General features: G+C 37.9%; 1 protein-coding gene across 1 annotated transcript in view; it reads right to left on the bottom strand.

Moving 5' to 3' along the window:
• Positions 1-20,603, bottom strand: part of LOC142544285 (uncharacterized) — a 38,232-nt gene that overhangs the window by 202 nt on the left and 17,427 nt on the right. Inside the window, exons 2-7 of the mRNA XM_075651347.1 lie at positions 4,035-5,169; positions 3,757-3,937; positions 2,786-3,123; positions 2,070-2,624; positions 485-559; positions 52-177 (exon numbers count right to left, since the gene is read on the bottom strand). Of these exons, the coding sequence (XP_075507462.1) occupies positions 52-177; positions 485-559; positions 2,070-2,624; positions 2,786-3,123; positions 3,757-3,937; positions 4,035-5,169 (2,410 nt within the window). The remainder of the gene's footprint in view (positions 1-51; positions 178-484; positions 560-2,069; positions 2,625-2,785; positions 3,124-3,756; positions 3,938-4,034; positions 5,170-20,603) is intronic.

Below are 20,603 nucleotides of genomic sequence, written 5' to 3'. Positions count from 1 at the left end.
CATGAAAAATCCATTGAGAGTGGAAATGGATGTGGACGTCGTGTTGCCAACACCAGTGGCAACACCAGTAACTGACCAAGGTAGGTCCAGTTTCCTGTTACCCTTGAAATAAGGTGAAGCGATCTTGAGGGTTTCACTCACATCAAAAAGGGTATCATCATCTTTTTTGAGAAACCCCTATAGCTCCAGTATCCCAAAGATCAGGGAAGAAAAATGAGTACATCAGTGATAGCATTGATTTCTTCCGTGATTTCATTTTCCTCATCCGCGGGGGTATTGTAGAATTCATTGATGACACTCGGGGAGAACTTGACAATCATAGCAAATAGTTTTTTGATCTTTGAAGGACTTAAGTCATCAAATTTTGTTGGTCATACGCCTTCATGTCAATGTTCTTCTTTTCAATAAATTCTCTATTCACATAGAGAGGCCATAGGACTAAGGAAGCTTCAGTATAGAACTTGGTGGAGACAGAATGACTCACATCATAATCAAAAGAGTCAATGTTGTCAGCGATGTTGACAACATCGGACTCAACATCAGCAGTATCTTCAGCCACCTGTAAATTGTGAGAGAAAATTATAAAGGTATATCAGGAGTTACGCACAAAAACGCACAAAGAAATCACGAGAGTAAGGAAAGATGCGAGAGCAAGTGAAAATAAGCAAGAGTAATTAACAGGCATTTAACGACAACAAAACATATTTACTCTTACACAAAAATTCGATTCAATCATTCAGCACCGAAAAATCCACATGGTAAAGGTAATATTTCCGAAATTTACCCAAAACACTAATTACGGTTCTATCCCAAAAACAAACAGTAAAATTGATTCAAACTCGTGTTACGACGATTTCAAAAGAATATCCAGTAAAACACACGTCGATTATAACTCACTGACACAAGTATACACATAAATTCAAAATCTAGGTAATCAAGGTTTTTATCAACTGTCATAGGTCAACACTGATATGTCACTGCACATGATGAATTCACGAAACAAAAATCAATATGCATGTCCTAAATATGCCTCCAATATGATGAATTATCAAATGTCAGACAGTGTATAAACTGTGCTGTGTCAGAACTTGGTGTTGGCAACACCTCCTGGCAACACCACTGAGTTTTATTCAAACTTCCATAAAATTTTATTTTGATTCAGAAATGGTAGCTCCCACACTAGAAGAACGGTCTTCAATGGACTCCCCTAGGTAGCTTTTTCCATTACTATTTTTACTTAGAATTGGTAGCTCCCACACTAGAAGAACGGTCTTCAATGGACTCCTCTAGGTAGCTTTTTTCATTTTCTTCTAAACAATTTTTTTATTTACCTCTTTTCTGTTTTTCTCCTTATGCTCACATTTTCCAAGTCATTTTTTCACATTAGACAAGATCACGATTTCCATGAATATCCTCAACTACTCGATGCCTTGGATTGAGCATAATTTATTCCTCAACATTTGATTGGAAGTATGAACACTCAGAGAGTACCTTTCAAAAATTGCCTTCACTGTTCAGACATTAAACAAATAAATAGGATGATTATGATTATGCAGTATGCCTAACATCATAAAAAAATACATGCAAAAATGGTGTTGTCACCGGTGTTGGCAACACCAATGACAACATGTGTGTGTGATTATTGTACGCACATGCTGAGAGACTTTCGAAGATTGGAAAATCTCTCAAAGTCCAAAGGTTTCGTGAATATATCAGCCAGTTGATTCTCAGTCCTAACAAATTCCAGTCGAATTATGCCTTTTTCAACCAAATCTCGAATAAAGTGACGTCTTATGTCTATGTGTTTTGTTCGAGAGTGTTGAACAGGATTCTTAGAAATGTCTATAACACTTGAGTTGTCACAATATACCATCATGAAATTGCTTAACTTGTAATCCAAGAAAGAAATTTAGTTCTTCTACCATGCTCATTTCGAACTGTGATGACATGCAATCCACAAAGTTATTCACAAGTATTTTAGATGAAGAACCGAAAATAATATCATCTACATATACTTGACAGATCAAAATATCAGATTTCAGTTTTTGAATGAAAAGGATTTTGTCAACCTCACCTCGTTTGAAGGCCAGGTTTATCAAGTATTCGGCCAACCTACCATACCATGCCCTTGGAGCCTGTTTCAGTCCATACAAAGCCTTCTTCAATTTGTAGACATGGTCCAAGTGGTGGGGATATTCAAATCCTTTAGGTTGACTAACATAGGTCTCCTCATTCAGAATTCCATTCAAGAAAGCACTTTTTACATTCATTTGATACAATTTGATGTGCATATGACATGCTATGCCAAGCATCAGTCGGACTGACTCAATTCGGGCTACAGGAGAGAAGGTTTCATCAAAATCCTCCCCCTCAACCTGTGTATACCCTTGAGCTACCAACCGAGCTTTGTTCCAAACAATGTTACCAGATTCATCTGTTTTATTCTTGAAAATCCATTTTGTTCCAATAACATTGGTATTTAAAGGTCTAGGCACTAAATCACATACATCATTGCGCACAAATTGTTCAAGTTTTTCATGCATTGCATTGACCCAGAATTCATCTTTTAGTGCATCATTAATATTCTTGGGTTCAATTTGAGACACAAAACACGAGTGACTTACCTGAGAAAACGTGGAGCTCATGCAGATTAGTCCAATCATCTTTCGGTAGTCAACCTTCTCTTTTTTCCTAGTTTGCACACCTTCATGTAGTTCACCAATGATTTGTGATGATGAGTGATTCTTTAAATTTTGCTGGGAATTTCTTTTCCACCATTGATTACCACATCATCATCATCATCGTTATCATTATCCACAGTTTCTGTTCGGTTCCGAGGCGGTGTTATGCTTGGTGTTGCTTCACTGGTCTCAACACCAGACTCAACATTGTTTCTGGTCAGTGCCTCACTTATATCCAGCAATTCTTCTACATCATTCTCCGATGTTTTAACTGTCAGATCCGCAAGATCGTCAAAAACAACGTTAATTGATTCCATTGTAGTCCTAGTTCTTAGATTAAATACACGATAAGCATGACTATTAGTAGAATATCCAAGAAAAAGACATTTATCATTTTTGGAATAAAATTTAGCTAGATGATCTCTATCATTCAACACATAACCTACACATCCAAAAATATGAAAATATTTAAGGTTTGGTTTTCTTCCCATGATAATCTCATATGAGGTCATTGTAGAACCACTCCTTAAATAAACACGGTTGGAAATGTGACATGCCGTATTTAATGCTTCGGCCCAAAAACATTTTGACACATTCTTAGAACTAAGCATGACCTGAGCCATTTCTTGGAGGATTCGATTTTTCCTTTCAGCTATGCCGATTTTTTGAGGGGTCTTCGGAGATGAATATTCATGAGTGTTACCTTTCTTATGCCACAAAGAAATAAAATGAGAATTTTCGAACTCCTCACCATGATCGGTTCTTATTTTAACCACCCTTATATCATACAGATTTGTTATCCTAGCATGCAACTTCTTAAAAGCATCAAATGTATCAGATTTTTCTCTAAGAAAACTTGCCCAAGTAAAATGTGAAAAATCATCAAGACAAACAAACGAATATTTCTTACCACCCAAGCTTTCAACTTCCATCGGACCCATTAGATCCAAATGCAAGAGTTCAAGGCACCGTGTTGTCCCAAAGTGTTGCAACACCGGGTTCACAACACGAGTTTGTTTACCTTTCTGACACGGTCCACAGACATATGAGTTACCTGAACTTAAATTTGGCATACCTCTCACAGCATCAAACTTACACAGATTCTTCAAAGTCTTGAAGCTCACATGTCCCAGTTTTTTATGCCATAGGTCTAAATCACTCATATTGGCACTTAGGCAACCATCACCTTCTCCCAATTGATAGCTATTGTCAGCAGAACGAGTACTTGACATTACAAACATTGACATGATTAAAAACTTCACAATTATTTTTATTGAACTTAACATGTAAATCATTGTCACAAAGTTGACTTATGCTTATTAAATTTGAGTTAAGTCCTTCAACGTGTAGAACATTATGAAGTTCAGGAAGCCCGTCAACATTCAGGGTTCCTTTGCCTACAATTCTTCCTTTGGCACCACTACCATAGGTTACACGCCCACTTTTTACTTCAACATAATCCGTGAGGTGTCCTTTAGATCCGGTCATGTGGTGTGAGCACCCACTGTCAAAGTACCATGCACCTGCAATGTTAGTTTTTAAAGAAGTATAAATGACATTGCAATGAATAACAGCTTTTGGTACCCAAACTTTCTTCACATGAGGTTTTTTGACTGTTGTGTTGCGCTTGGTGTTGGGCAACACAGTGGGCAACACCAGATTTTCATGCCAGTTCATACAGTCATTTCTCAGTTTAAAACAGAAAGGTTTGATGTGACCTGGCTTATGACAGTAGTGGCAAATAAATTGTCGCTTTCTTTGCTTTGATTTAGAAGTTGACACTGGCTTCTTGGTTTGTGGCATCTTCACTGGCGAGTCAAGTTTCAAATGAGAAGAGGAAGCTCTGTTTTGTTTCAGCAATCGTTCCGAGGCTTGCTTTGAGATTGGCAGAGTCTTCATGGGAGGTTTAACTATTAAGAGGACAGAGCAGTCTTCACTTGCCTTTACAAACACGGTTGATTTTGATTTAGAGTTGGAAGTTTCACCATGTTCATATGTGCTTTCAACATATCCAAGACCAGTTCTGTTGTCCTTTCCCATAGTTAGCATTGAGTCAAGTTTTGATGCACTTGAGCTGAATTTATCAATAGTCTTTGTGGCCTTCTCAAGATCATCCTTGACTTTGCACAGTTCGAGGTCCTTCTTACTCAACAAGACTTCCAGTCGAGACACGCTACTCTTTAACTCAGTATTTTCCTTTGAGAGCATAGAATTTATTTTATTTCTTTTGATCCAATCTTCGTATAGCTCTTCATACATAGCCTGCACACTTTCAAATGTGAGTTCATCAGAATCAGTATCCTGGATTTCATGATTACCTAACTCATTGTGAGATTTAGCATTGAAACACAAGGATTTTGAAGTGGTGTTGCGGCCCGGTGTTGCAACACCTGAGGCAACACCGTGCGGGTTGACATGCTGCCAGCATTTTTCCTTCAAAATAGCAGTGTTTGTAGACAGTACGTCCATTGGGATTCTGTAAAATTTCCTGCAAACAAAAACAACAATAAACCAGAATCAATCACTTAGTGCATCAAGCGTTGGCTCTGATACCACTTGAAAGGAATTGTTGCTCATAAACGTACAGGAAATTAAAATATTATAATGTGTGTATAAGAAGTTAGTGTTGTGCTCTGGTGATGTCAACACAAGCACACAACATGCAGCGGAAATTTAGTATTAACACACAAATATAATTTTAATAAATAAACATCAGTTTTAAATTATGCACAAGTACGAATACTTGTGCGATGTCCTCATGGCAAAAAATTCACTAGAAAAATTATGTAAATCGTTTACACCAAAACAATACTAGTGAGAAAACAAAACCAAATTCCTTGACACTCAAGGGAATTAAAAATGCATCAAAACAAACCACATAAAAACTAGATGCATAAAATAAAAAAAACGTGTTGCTTAAAACAAACACGACCACTCTTCGATCAACACTCTGCGTCAGTGTTCTTCTTGGAACGTCCTGTCCTTTTTATTGCTTTAAAAGTACTAGAAATTTTTTTTTTATATATTTCGGCCAACTCACTTAATACAAGAAAATATTTTTATAAAATATTTTGCCCTTTTTAAAATAAAACCTCAATCAACTAGTATTTAAAAATTCGAGTGAAATAGTCGTAAAGTAAAATCGTCTACTGTTTTACCAAACCTAAAAAAGCAATAATTTGAAAGGTAAAGCCCATACTAAACCTCTCAAAATTCCCTCAGAAGCTTAAATAAATAATCTTAAAAATCTTTAACTTAAATCATAAAGCATAATGCGGAAAATGTAGCGCTGGTCCTCGGGTTGTGTGCGCCTTCAGTCCAGTCAAATCACTCATCAAGTCCTCCCTCAATACAACCTGCATCCATCACACTTAGTGAGTCTAAAGACTCAACACACCATAATCTTTATAACGAGTAATAAGTAATACAATCAACATATAACGGTGAAAAATACTTGTACTTAAAATATCGTTTTCATGAAAATGCATAAACATAAACATTTTCGTAAACATTTTCATAAAATATTTTTTCATGACATGCAATCATAAACCTTAACTTTTTTCCTTTCCTCAACATGACATGACATAAAACCTTTAACATGATCATGAACATTTTTCTTTTCTTTTTCTCTTTTCTTTTGTTGAATTCAGATCGTTAATTGTGACTTTCCTGATCATGCTCATGAGGGTCGATGGATCCATCTACATAAAACCACAGTATTGGGCGGCGGGGGACACCAGCAACACTCTCACCGGTCAACTGGGCCCTGGCCTATCATGATTCGAATAGAAATACGATCGTCGGGGCTCCTTCTGGGGCCTTTTCCCATAAATGGGCTCCCCCTGGGGCCTTTTCCCCTCACGATATTCCCATTCTTCCGTTACCACAAAACCGTTACCACATATCCGTTACCACATATTCGTAATGATGGAAACACGATCGTCGGGCTCCCACTGGGACCATAACCCTCACGACGTCGCCAACATTAACGAATTAGTCACAATTATTTCACATCCTTCAACATTTTTCATTCACATCACTTTAGAAAAATCATGAATATCATTACGTTTTTCATTTTTGAAACCAAGCATGCAACATGTATTTTAACGGTCTTCTTAAACCATAAAAATCCCTTAGACATTTAACAATCATCATTTAATCATGAAAAATTCATAAACAGTTAAAAATAATCATATTTTCGTAAAAATAGCATTTAGGGCACTGCCATGGCCTTTACTAATTTCCCGGTGTAAAAAGACCGTTTTACCCCTGGACTCGACATTTTACGTTTTCGACTTTTTCCTTGATTTCATGACTCTAACATGTCCCAAATAATTATTTAAGCTTACATGATTTTTTTCATAATTTTATTTGGCTTAAATGTTAGACTTTTTCAATTATCTTTTCTTAATTGTTTTAACAGTGTTTTAATCCCGAAAAATACCAAACTTTAATATAAAATTCCTAAATTCTAAATTTAGTCTTTTTATATTATTTTAGCCCTTATGGACCACGACTCGACCCCCGTGAGCCGTTTTCCAATTTTTAATTAGTTTAAAACTCTAACTTGACACCTAAACTTCGACCCCGAGCCAACTTTCGATTTTCACGAGTTACCCCCGAACCATGTTGGTCCAAAACTTGACCAACATCCTAAATTAGCCTACTGGACCCTAAGTTTACCAAGAAACCAAACCAAACCATAAAACGAAGCCCTCCCATGAGACCCCATGCTGGCCGAGAATCATACCTTGCATGGGTTCTAAGTTTTGCACACCTAGGGACCTAGCCAACGCCCCAGTCCCCGTTTTTCATTTTTCGTTTTCAGTCCCCGGTCCCCGTTCCTCGATCGTCACTTGAATATTCCTAAAAATACCACTAAATGCATGATGATAATAAAAGTCTAATTCAGCATATAAACAAGTATGTCACATAATTAATTAGCAACTAAAATCAATTAATTACTCAATTTTTCATAATTTCCTAGATTCGCATGCAGTTGGATTACGTCGTCTTAATTTTGGACCTTACAATTCCTCCCCCCTTAAATAAAATTTCGTCCTCGAAATTAGAACTTACCGAATAGATCCGGATAGCGACTCTTCAAGTCCTTCTCGGTTTCCCAAGTAGCTTCCTCTTCCGAGTGATTCAGCCACTTGACCTTGACCATTGGAATGACTTTGTTACGCAATCGTCTTTCTTGTCTAGCCAGAATCTGGACAGGTCTTTCTTCATACGACATATTTGGAGTTAGTTGAAGAGGTTCATAATTAAGCACATGTGACGGGTTAGACATGTACTTTCGCAGCTCGAAATGTGAAACACATTGTGAACTCCAGAAAGTGCGGGTGGCAATGCCACTCTATAAGCTAGTGTCCCGACTCTCTCCAAAATCTCAAACGGTCCTATAAATCTTGGACTAAGCTTGCCTTTCTTGCCAAAACGCATAACACCCTTCATGGGTGTTATTTTCACAAATACATGATCGTCCACTGCAAACTCTAAGTTCCTTCGTCTTTTGTCCGCATAACTCTTTTGTCGGCTTTGTGCAGTCTTCATTCTGTCACGAATTCTGACTACAAGCTCAGCTGTCTCTTCAATCACATCTGGACCAATATCTCTTCTTTCCCCAACCTCGTCCCAATGAATAGGAGATCTACACTTCCTTCCATAGAGTGCCTCGAAAGGAGCCATTCCTATTGATGCTTGATAGCTGTTATTATAAGTGAACTCCACTAGAGGTAATTTTTGTTCCCAACTGCCTTGGAAATTAATAACACATGCTCGCAGTAGATCTTTCAAAGTCTGTATAACTCTTTCTGACTGACCATCGGTTTGAGGGTGGAACGCTGTACTGAACAATAACTTGGTCCCCATCGCTGCGTGCAGACTTTTCCAAAAAGACGACGTGAACCTCGGATCCCTGTCAGAAACGATGGATACAGGAATCCAATGCAGCCGAACTATCTCCCGAATATAAAAGTCGGCATACTGAACCATGGTGAATGTCGTCTTAATAGGTAGAAAATGCGCTGATTTCGTAAGACGATCCACTATCACCCAAATGGCATTAAATCCTTTAACTGTCTTTGGCAATCCCACAACAAAGTCCATAGTGATGTTCTCCCATTTCCACTCGGGGATAGGGAGTGGTTTTAATTTTCCCGCTGGTCTTTGATGCTCTGCTTTGACTTGCTGACAAGTCAAACACTCAGATACAAGTCTCAGAATGTCCCTCTTCATGCCTGGCCACCAATATAACAACTGCAAATCTCTATACATCTTTGTACTGCCCGGATGAATGGAATATGGTGTGTCGTGGGCTTCCTTCATAATAAGATCTCTCAAAGAATCGTCACTAGGAACCCATAGACGGTCTCGATAACGGACTAAACCATCCACCACTGAATATAAATTCCGGCCCTTGGCTTCATCTCTTGCTATCCACTTTTGCATCTGCTCATCTGTAGACTGCCCATCACGAATTCTGTCTCTCAAAGTCGACTGTACTGATAATGTGGCAAGATTAGGGGCCTTGCCCCTAGCATACACTGTAAGCTCAAACCGCTGTATCTCGGACTGCAACGGTCTTTGGAGTGATAAATGAGTGATAACTGCTGCTTTTCTACTCAATGCGTCTGCCACTACATTAGCTTTCCCCGGATGGTAGCTAATGTCACAATCATAGTCCTTTACCAATTCAAGCCATCTGCGCTGTCTCATATTCAACTCCTTTTGTGTGAAGAAGTATTTCAAACTTTTATGATCGGTGAATATCTTGCACTTCTCCCCATAAAGGTAGTGCCTCCAAATTTTTAGTGCAAAGACTACTGCTGCAAGCTCAAGATCATGAGTAGGGTAGTTCTTTTCATGAATTTTCAACTGTCTTGACGCATAGGCGATAACTCGGTCGTTTTGCATAAGAACTGCGCCCAAACCAAGCTTAGAAGCGTCGGTATAAAGAACATAATCTCCTTGCCCCGATGGCATAGATAACACTGGTGCGGATATCAAGGCTTGCTTCAACTTGTCAAAACTGTCTTGACACTCGGGTCCCCAAATAAACTTAGCATTTTTCTTCGTCAAAGATGTCAAAGGCACTGCAATAGATGAGAACCCCTTGATGAATTTGCGATAATAGCCAACTAGTCCCAAGAAACTGCGAATCTCGGTGACACTCTTCGGTACTGGCCACTCTTTTACTGCCTCAACTTTACTCGGATCAACTTCCACGCCATCACTAGAAATGATGTGGCCTAAGAACGCCACTCTGTCAAGCCAAAACTCGCACTTGCTGAACTTTGCATATAGCTTTCTGTCTTGTAATACCTGCAGTGCGATCCTCAAATGACGGCTATGCTCCTCTCTGTTCTTGGAATAGATCAATATGTCATCAATGAAGACAATAATAAACTGATCCAGATATGGCTGAAATACGCGATTCACGAGATCCATGAAGATATCTGGCGCATTGGTCAACCCGAATGGCATGACCATAAACTCATAGTGCCCATATCTTGTGCGAAATGCTGTCTTGTGCACGTCAGACTCCTTGACTTTCAACTGATGGTATCCCGATCGCAGATCAATCTTAGAGAATATCGAAGCTCCTTGCAACTGGTCAAATAAATCCTCAATTCTTGGCAGTGGATAATTATTTTTGATAGTGACCCTATTGAGCTCTCGATAATCGATGCAAAGACGCATACTACCATCTTTCTTTTTCACAAACAAAATCGGTGCGCCCCACGGAGAGTAACTAGGGCGAATAAAACCTTTGTCTAGCAATTCTTGAATTTGATCTTTCAATTCTTTCATTTCAGCGGGTGCTAGACAATAAGGTGATTTAGATATAGGAACAGTGCCCGGCATAAGGTCAATAGAGAACTCCACCTCACGATCGGGTGGAATGCCAGAAACGTCTTCGGGAAAGACGCTAGGAAAATCCCTCACAATCTCAACATCTTCTAACTTCTGGCTGATGGATTCATGTGTAGTAGTGACACATGCTAAATACGCCTGGCATCCATGCTTAATAAGCTTCCTCGCACATAGACAAGAGATAATGTGCGGCATTTGCTTGTTTCTTGCCGCCTCAAAAACAAAAGATTTACCACTGGGTGGCCTAATAGATACTGATCGCTGACAAAAATCGATCGACGCTCCATTCGCTGATAACCAATCCATCCCCAGTATAATATCAAATTCGGGCATAGGAAGCACAATAAGATCTGCCCGAACAACATCTCTGAATAAACGAAGCTCCAGATTCTTAACAATCTTAGACGTGAGCATCTGATCACCGGATGGAATCGAAACTTTGAAACCCAAACCCATATCTTGAGGAGTAATATTCAGTCTTTTGATGAAGGTTTCTGATATGAAAGAGTGTATAGCTCCTGAATCTAGCAAAGCATAGGTAGCTACACCTAGAATGATGATCCTCCCTGCGGTGAAAATGTCTTTTAATTCTTTTCGTGTTGACACTTAAGGATTTACTATCATTAATTCCCAAAGTTGAATGAAGATTTCGTGTTGAACTTAAACATTTCTTAGAGAAGTTTTGCTTTAGTCCCTCAATCTTTTAAGTTTGCATTATTGACCCATAATTTTCGAATTATTGCACTTAAGTCCCTTAAATTTTCGAAAATTGCATATTGGCCCCCCAATAATTTCGAAACCCCCTTTTATGGTTTCCTTTAATTTTGGCCCTAAAACTTTTTATTTGGAATCATAACATCCTTCACATAAAATAAGGCACAAAAATTCGAATCATTTTTCTATGGTTTCTAAAATCATCGCTTAAGTCCAACTAGGTAGAACATGCAACCTAATTTATTCTAGGTTGAAACTTAATCACAATTCAATTCTAATAACCAATTTAACATTTCATGCAGAAATAAGCAATATAAAAATGTTAAATGACTAGGTTACCTGTAATGCCCGAGATTCTTGTTGATATGTCTGAATTGATATATGTAGTATGAATAAGGCGATGGAAGAACAGATGTAGAGAAGCGCCGTTGCAAATTGAGTTTATTGGTAAAGAAAGACCGCACCCGCGGTGTGAGAATATACCGCACCCGCGGTGTATGGACAGTAGGGTATGAGAGTTGCTAATGGAGATTGAGCGCACCCGCGGTGCTAGACAGACCGCACCCGCGGTGTATGGACAGTAGGGTATGAGAGTTGCTAATGGAGATTGAGCGCACCCGCGGTGCAAGACAGACCGCACCCGCGGTGTTGTTCCAGTAAGGTCAGCGCACCCGCGTTAAAAGACAGAGCGCACCCGCGGTCCAAGCTTCTGGAAAATTTGATGTATATCAGTACACTGAGCGCACCCGCGGTGCAAAAGTGAGCGCACCCGCGGTCTGACGTGCAGCATGAAAAATAAGCCACGTTTCCTGGTGTTGCATGCAGTATATATATATATATATATATATATATATATATATATATATATATACAATCGATTCTTTCTTCACAATTCAGAGAGGAATCAAGAAAAGGCTCCGAGGAAGGATTTCAATTTGTGATTGAAGATTTTGGAGATCCATCCGTCCGATTGTGAATCCGACTTCAATACTGTGTTCCTATCGATGCAGGCTACAACTGGACGTAAGTTTCGTTACGTTTAAACATGATTTCAATTTATGATATTGTTAGAATTGAATATGAATCAGATATGATGTTTATGCTACAGTAGACATTGTATAACTGAAGTCAGATTAAAGAATAGACTGTTTATGAAATTGTTATGAATTTCAGAGTTGATTTAGTTGAGATCCTATATCAGAGTTGTGTTATTATTCAGATTTTGAGTTGTACTGATACTGGTTATGAATTCTGGTATTATATCTGTGATGTTGGGATAGACGGGATTATCGTGACTGTATTGTTATGCCGTCGAAACATCAGTAGATTGATATTGATCAGATTCAGTAATGATTTCGATTGTATCGTGATATCATTGATATGAATTAGATTGCACCTTGTTCAGATATGGATCAGATTATATACCGATTTGAGTATTGATCAGAACAGGTCTTGAATTGAGTTATATACTGATATGGTATTTATATGGTTGTCATTATCAGATTTGGATATGGACAGATTGGAATACAAGACTTCGTCTTCATCAGATCGAGAAGAGAAAGGTATAAATGGATGTCAATTGGGAGATCGACTTGAGTTAGATTTAACTCGAGTTTCCCTAAACCACATACTTGTATGGTATTGTTTTTATACCTTTGTGTCTTAATGAGTATGTTTATTCTATTGAATTAGAAGTAGAAAGCAGAGAGCTATTAAGTAAGAGTCACTGACAGAGGGGTTAGATTTCGACAGACTTGTCACTGACCCATTGCACATTGTCAGAATAGGCTTAGTCTTGGTAGATACGCCAAGGCACTGGACGTTTGGTATATCGTTATGCTTCAGATACAGATAGCATTCTATTCGATATAGATTAGACCAAAGTCCAGAAATAAGAACGTACCGCCACTGCGACTGGTAGTAGTAGGTGGGAGACTTGTTACGTTCTTATTCACCGGGATCCCTATATTAGAATGAGAGATGAGTCGAGTTTAAGATATTGAGACTAGAATTTGATTTACAGATCCGTATTGATTTATGTTTCGTAGATTACGATTCATGTTTTATTTACAGACTGATATTGATACATATTGTTTGATTATGCTACATGTAACAAGATATAATTCATGCTTTTATGTTAATTCAGTTAACTGCATGTATACATTATTTATACTGGGATTTATTCTCACCGGAGTATCCGGCTGTTGTTTTGTTTGTATGTGTGCATGACAACAGGTGGGACAAGATCAGGGTCAAGAGGATGATGAGAGATCGAGATTAGAGTGGTGATTCCGGACTTGGATGTAGACTTGGTTTAATACTGGAAACTAGTAGTTGAACCTTAGACTAGTTTGAATAATTGTTGTACATTATTGTACTTTTATACTGAGATGTATATTAGTTAAATTCCATTACGTTCCGCACTTATATTTTAAAAAGAAAAATTTTTAGACCCTGTTTATCTTAATTGATAATTAAATCCCAAAGATGATTAAGAAGATGATTAGCATCCGGGTCCCCACAACAGGTGCTATCAGAGCGATAGATCCTTTAGACTAAGATAGAAGAGAATGAGCGGGGTAGATAGATTGAGTTTTCTTTCCTTGCATGTGATTGCTAGCATGAGATTTATTTTAATGTTGATTTACATTATGTATGCTAGCATGAGACTATGATTTACTGCTTTGAAATACATGTTTACCTGATTATCTGATTTGAATTGGTAATATGTATTATTGAGTATGAATCAGATTTGATTCTTGATCAGTAGTAAGATGATCAGAGAAATATTGGAACAGATTTGTAGTATTTGAGTACTAATGTTTTGATAAGCAGATATAACTCCACGGAGAATTCCAGAAAGGGGTAGTACTTCGACTGAACAGATAGATGTATCAGAAACTCAGATAGAAATACAGTTGAAAGAATTTCAGTTATTTCAGCCGCCGATCCTGAGTGGTACCGAGACGTCTGAAGATTGTGAGAACTGGTTTGATGACATAGAAATACGGTTTGAATTACTTGATTATTCAGATGAGCAGAGAATTAAACTGATATTCCACCAGTTACGAGAGACTGCCAGAAGTTGGTGGATTACAAGTAAAAGAATGCTAGAACAGAGAGGTACAGTGATTTCGTGGGAAATATTCAGAGCTGAATTTTATCGAAGATTTTTCTCAGTTTCGTACCGGGAGGACAAGAAAGCAGAGTTTGAGAATTTGAGACAAGGTCAACTGGATATTGAAGGATATGTTGCTAAATTCTCTACTCTACTGCGTTTTGCTCCTCATGTAATTGGGAATGATGAAGCTGTAGCGGATCAGTTCATTAGAGGATTGAACTCGGAGATAGTTGCATTGATGAATATGCAGCGACCTTACCATTTTGTTGATGCCTTGAGTAGAGCGAAAGAGAGCGGAGGCGAGTCTGATTAGACAACTAAAAAGGGTGTGTGAGATGCAACCCCAGACACAGCAATCCCCTCTCCGATTTGATCGCGGCAGTACGAGTGGAAAGCAAGATTTGCTGAAAGCTCGAAAGAAGCCATTCAAAAAGTTAGGGAGCGGACTGAGTGGTTCGTCTAGCTCTAGTGATTTCAGCCCGAGTTGTACTGGAGTATATTGCAGAACTTGCGGAGGGAGACATTCCACAGAGCAATGCCAGGGAGTGACTGGTAGTTGCCGTATTTGTAGACAGCCGGGACACCTTGCTAGAGTTTGTCCTCAGAGAAGTTCCCGAAGATTTTAGGGAGCAGAAGATCGAGGAACAGACACAGGACACACATAATGTTACAGTGGCAGGTACTGTTTTTTTATGATTATATGGCATAGGTATTGATATATACTAATGCATTCCCTACGATCATCTTTGACTGAGTTGCATTGAGATATGCTGTATCTATTGAGTCTGATTGTACTAGTAGTATTGATTCCCTTATTTTTTTTTTTTTTTGGAAAGAAAGATGGATATCAGAGATTTCTGTGAAATATTGTATACTACAGTACGATGAGAATAAGATTGAGTTAGATTATGATGTACTTGTGTTTTCTGATTTGACTGCATTATTGATATTAATATGATGAACAAGTACAGAATTATGATAGATTCCTTTCAGGAGAGTATAAAATTCAGACAAGATATGGCTGATGAGTAAAGATTTCACGGTAAGGATTCTGGATTTAGAATTCCTTTGATATCTGTATTGTTTATGATTCGATTGATACAGAAAGGAGCAGATGGTATCCTTATGTATTCAGTAGATGTACTGAAATCGAGCCTAGCATTGGCAGATTTGCCAGTGATGTACGAGTTGGCTGATAATTGCCAGATAAGATTTCAGATTTGCTTTATATTAGAAAGATAGATTTCAGAATTGAATTGATACCAGGTACTGGTTGTGTTTTAGAATTCAGTACAGAATGATATTGAATGTGCAGAATGTCACTGAATGAAGTGAAAGAATTGAAAGATCAGTAGAAGAGTACGGGCCAGGAGTTACATTTGATTTAGTGTTTCTCGGTGGCATATTTCAGTATGTTCAGAGATATTCTGATGATTTCATGCTTGTTGTATCTATGATAGCTTGATATATTTACAGCATCTGATTGACTGAATCGAATATCTGAAGATTGTATTGAATACTCTGAGAACTGTGATTATTGTATACAGAAATTATTCAGATATGAATCCTGCTTGAAACATATTGTATTCAGAATATGCGATATCTGAAGTTAGTATACCGATTGATTTTGAGACAGTTGAGATCATGATCAGTAGATAAGAATAATACCGATATCAGAAATTTCAGAAATATCAGAATTGTCAGATATTTATGTTTGGTCTGAATTGACAGATTTTCATATACGATTGTTATTTTGTGTCTGCCTGAGTATTGTTATATTTCTACAGCCGTATTTGATACAGATCAATGTGAACCGTTGAGATTATATACAGTTCAATCCGAATCAGAGTTGAATTCGAGAATTTCAGTAGATCAGAAATATAATCAGAATGTTCAGAGCTTAATTTCAATAATCAGAACAGAGCATCGATCAGAGTGACAGATATGTGATTTTACGGTATGAGAATGACTATCTTGTGATGTCAAATGTTTCAGAATTGTATAACAGAATTTGATATCGACAATCAGAACCGAATACCAGGTAGGTATTTTTCTTTAATTTATATTATTAACTGATTGTTTATACCAAATAGTTCGAATTGGAAATGACAGATAGGGTCAGAAGCGCACAGAAATGGATTCAGTAGTCGTCAGGTAACAGAAAGTATATGATTATTCGAACAGATAGTTTTGATATAGACAGATTAAATCAGTTATGGCAGAATTTATGCTGAAATGTTGGCAGAATTGTACTGAAATGTCTGAACCGCCAATAAATGAAGATAGAAAGATAGAGATCAGAAGATTTATTACAGAATTTGTATATTCTTGACTAGACATGGGGAGTATATTTCGATGAATTTCGTAATAAGACCACTGCAATATTTTCCAGATTGTGATGTAATATGATTGTGATTGACAGATTGTTCAATCTATATCTATTAGTTTGTACCAGATAACGTACAAACATGACCAAATGACACAGATCGATGTCAGAAAAGTGGTCAGAATGACTAGAATGCCGAAGTAGAGTATATCAGATTGTGATTATGATTGATTTTGTAATTGTGGCAGAATATACCTTGAACTCATTCATATATTATCCACCGACTGACAGATAGTCAGAGCGTACTATCCGGATATTGAGAGATATTCAGAGAGCTGCAGTGCTGGATGCTAGCACTAGTTGATATGACATATTGTCGCTGTGTGAATTATTGTATGCTAATAGTTATCAGATTTTCAGATGGATAATGAAATAGTTACAGATGATATATTGTACAGTGAGTACCACAGATTTCTTTCATATAGAGATGATATCTTTGAGGTATATGAACTTTAATCTAAATTGATCAGAGATATGACAAAGAAAATGTAGCTAATTCAGAAGAGAATGAAGATAGCTCAGACCAGACAGACTTAATACGCCAACGTCGGATGATGACGATTGGTATTTGGAGCCGAAGATTTAATATATCCTTGACTGGGATAAACTGATCTGATATCAGCGAATGATATTGATTTGGTATGAGCTGTTGATTGGTATATACAGATGTTGTATAGCCAGTATTGTGAGATTGATTCGGTCAGAGTTATTTCGAAGGGTATTATGATATTATACTCTTGAATTATTATTCCAATTTAGAATCACAGATCCGTACAAGAAAGATATTTTCAGAATAAAGACTATTCTATTTTGAAAATACAGTAAGTTGACAGGGCCTCAAAGAGATTATCTGAAAGATAGAATTTGTCATGAGATTAAGATTTCAGAATGGATTCATTGAGATGAGTTTTTGATTTAAACTCTGTTATACATTTTTTCTGATATAGTGCTTTTCATATATGAATTGATAGATTACGTGCGATTTCGAGGACGAAATCAATTCTTAGAGGGGGAGAAATGTAATGCCCGAGATTCTTGTTGATATGTCTGAATTGATATATGTAGTATGAATAAGGCGATGGAAGAACAGATGTAGAGAAGCGCCGTTGCAAATTGAGTTTATTGGTAAAGAAAGACCGCACCCGCGGTGTGAGAATATACCGCACCCGCGGTGTATGGACTGTAGGGTATGAGAGTTGCTACTGGAGATTGAGCGCACCCGCGGTGTTGTTCCAGTAAGGTCAGCGCACCCGCGTTAAAAGACAGAGCGCACCCGCGGTCCAAGCTTCTGGAAAATTTGATGTATATCAGTACACTGAGCGCACCCGCGGTGCAAAAGTGAGCGCACCCGCGGTCTGACGTGCAACATGAAAAATAAGCCACGTTTCCTGGTGTTGCATGCAGTATATATATATATATATATATATATATATATATATATATACAATCGATTCTTTCTTCACAATTCAAAGAGGAATCAAGATAAGGCTCCGAGGAAGGATTTCAATTTGTGATTGAAGATTTTGGAGATCCATCCGTCCGATTGTGAATCCGACTTCAATACTGTATTCCTATCGATGCAGGCTACAACTGGACGTAAGTTTCGTTACGTTTAAACATGATTTCAATTTATGATATTGTCAGAATTGAATATGAATCAGATATGATGTTTCTGCTACAGTAGACATTGTATAACTGAAGTCAGATTAAAGAATACTGTTTATGAAATTGTTATGAATTTCAGAGTTGATTTAGTTGAGATTCTATATCAGAGTTGTGTTATTATTCAGATTTTGAGTTGTACTGATACTGGTTATGAATTCTGGTATTATATCTGTGATGTTGGGATAGACGGGATTATCGTGACTGTATTGTTATGCCGTCGAAACATCAGTAGATTGATATTGATCAGATTCAGTAATGATTTCGATTGTATCGTGATATCATTGATATGAATTAGATTGTACCTTGTTCAGATATGGATCAGATTATATACCGATTTGAGTATTGATCAGAACAGGTCTTGAATTGAGTTATATACTGATATGGTATTTATATGGTTGTCATTATCAGATTTGGATATGGACAGATTGGAATACAAGACTTCGTCTTCATCAGATCGAGAAGAGAAAGGTATAAATGGATGTCAATTGGGAGATCGACTTGAGTTAGATTTAACTCGAGTTTCCCTAAACCACATACTTGTATGGTATTGTTTTTATACCTTTGTGTCTTAATGAGTATGTTTATTCTATTGAATTAGAAGTAGAAAGCAGAGAGCTATTAAGTAAGAGTCACTGACAGAGGGGTTAGATTTCGACAGACTTGTCACTGACCCATTGCACATTGTCAGAATAGGCTTAGTCTTGGTAGATACGCCAAGGCACTGGACGTTTGGTATATCGTTATGCTTCAGATACAGATAGCATTCTATTCGATATAGATTAGACCAAAGTCCAGAAATAAGAACGTACCGCCACTGCGACTGGTAGTAGTAGGTGGGAGACTTGTTACGTTCTTATTCACCGGGATCCCTATATTAGAATGAGAGATGAGTCGAGTTTTAGATATTGAGACTAGAATTTGATTTACATATCCGTATTGATTTATGTTTCGTAGATTACGATTCATGTTTTATTTACAGACTGATATTGATACATATTGTTTGATTATGCTACATGTAATAAGATATAATTCATGCTTTTATGTTAATTCAGTTAACTGCATGTATACATTATTTATACTGGGATTTATTCTCACCGGAGTATCCGGCTGTTGTTTTGTTTGTATGTGTGCATGACAACAGGTGGGACAAGATCAGGGTCAAGAGGATGATGAGAGATCGAGATTAGAGTGGTGATTCCGGACTTGGATGTAGACTTGGTTTAATACTGGAAACTAGTAGTTGAACCTTAGACTAGTTTGAATAATTGTTGTACATTATATTGTACTTTTATACTGAGATGTGTATTAGTTAAATTCCATTACGTTCCGCACTTATATTTTAAAAAGAAAAATTTTTAGACCTTGTTTATCTTAATTGATAATTAAATCCCAAAGATGATTAAGAAGATGATTAGCGTCCGGGTCCCCACATTACCCGTGATGAGTATAGTGTCTGCCTCTTCCTCAGCTTCCTCGGCATTCATAACATAAGCTCGGGCCGTAGTAGCTTCTTTCCTCTTTGGGCAATCAATAGCTTTGTGACCGGCCTCCTTGCATGTAGAAACATTTATATGATCCCAACTCGCATTTGCCAAGATGTAGACAGTTTCACTCCTTGCATGGTTGCCTCTCAGCAGGCTTTGGTGCTCCCGGATTCTGTGGCTTTGGTGGCGCTGGCTTCTTGACTTGACCTTGGGGCTTTTGAGGCCCTTGAGGTCTAGGAGGACCCGTATTTGGCTTCTTGTTGGGTTGATTGTTATTCTGATAGTGCTGCCTCTTGCGCTGAATCTCAAAGTCAATGTCCTTTAAGGACTGCTCAGCCTGATATGCATAAGTAACTGCCATAGCATAATTCTCCGGACGCATCATCATAACTTTATCCCGAATGGTAGGTCATAGGCCATCCTTGAAATGCCTAAGTTTTTCTTCCGCGTCCCCGGCAATAAGGGGTACAAAGTGGCAACCCCAATCAAACTTCTTCACAAAATCAGCAACAGGTATGTCTCCCTGACGGAGAGTCATAAATTCCCTCTTTATCCGGCTTCTGACGTCAGCAGAAAGTATTTCTCATAGAATTTCGTCTTGAAATGTGCCCAAGTGAGTGTAGCAAGGTCCACACCATGCTTGGCTCCTTCCCACCATAAAGAAGCGTCGT

This window comes from Primulina tabacum, chromosome 5 (genome assembly GCF_025594145.1).
Source record: "Primulina tabacum isolate GXHZ01 chromosome 5, ASM2559414v2, whole genome shotgun sequence".
NCBI classification, from domain to species: Eukaryota; Viridiplantae; Streptophyta; class Magnoliopsida; order Lamiales; family Gesneriaceae; genus Primulina; species Primulina tabacum.
This window is presented reverse-complemented; position numbering and strand designations above follow the sequence as displayed.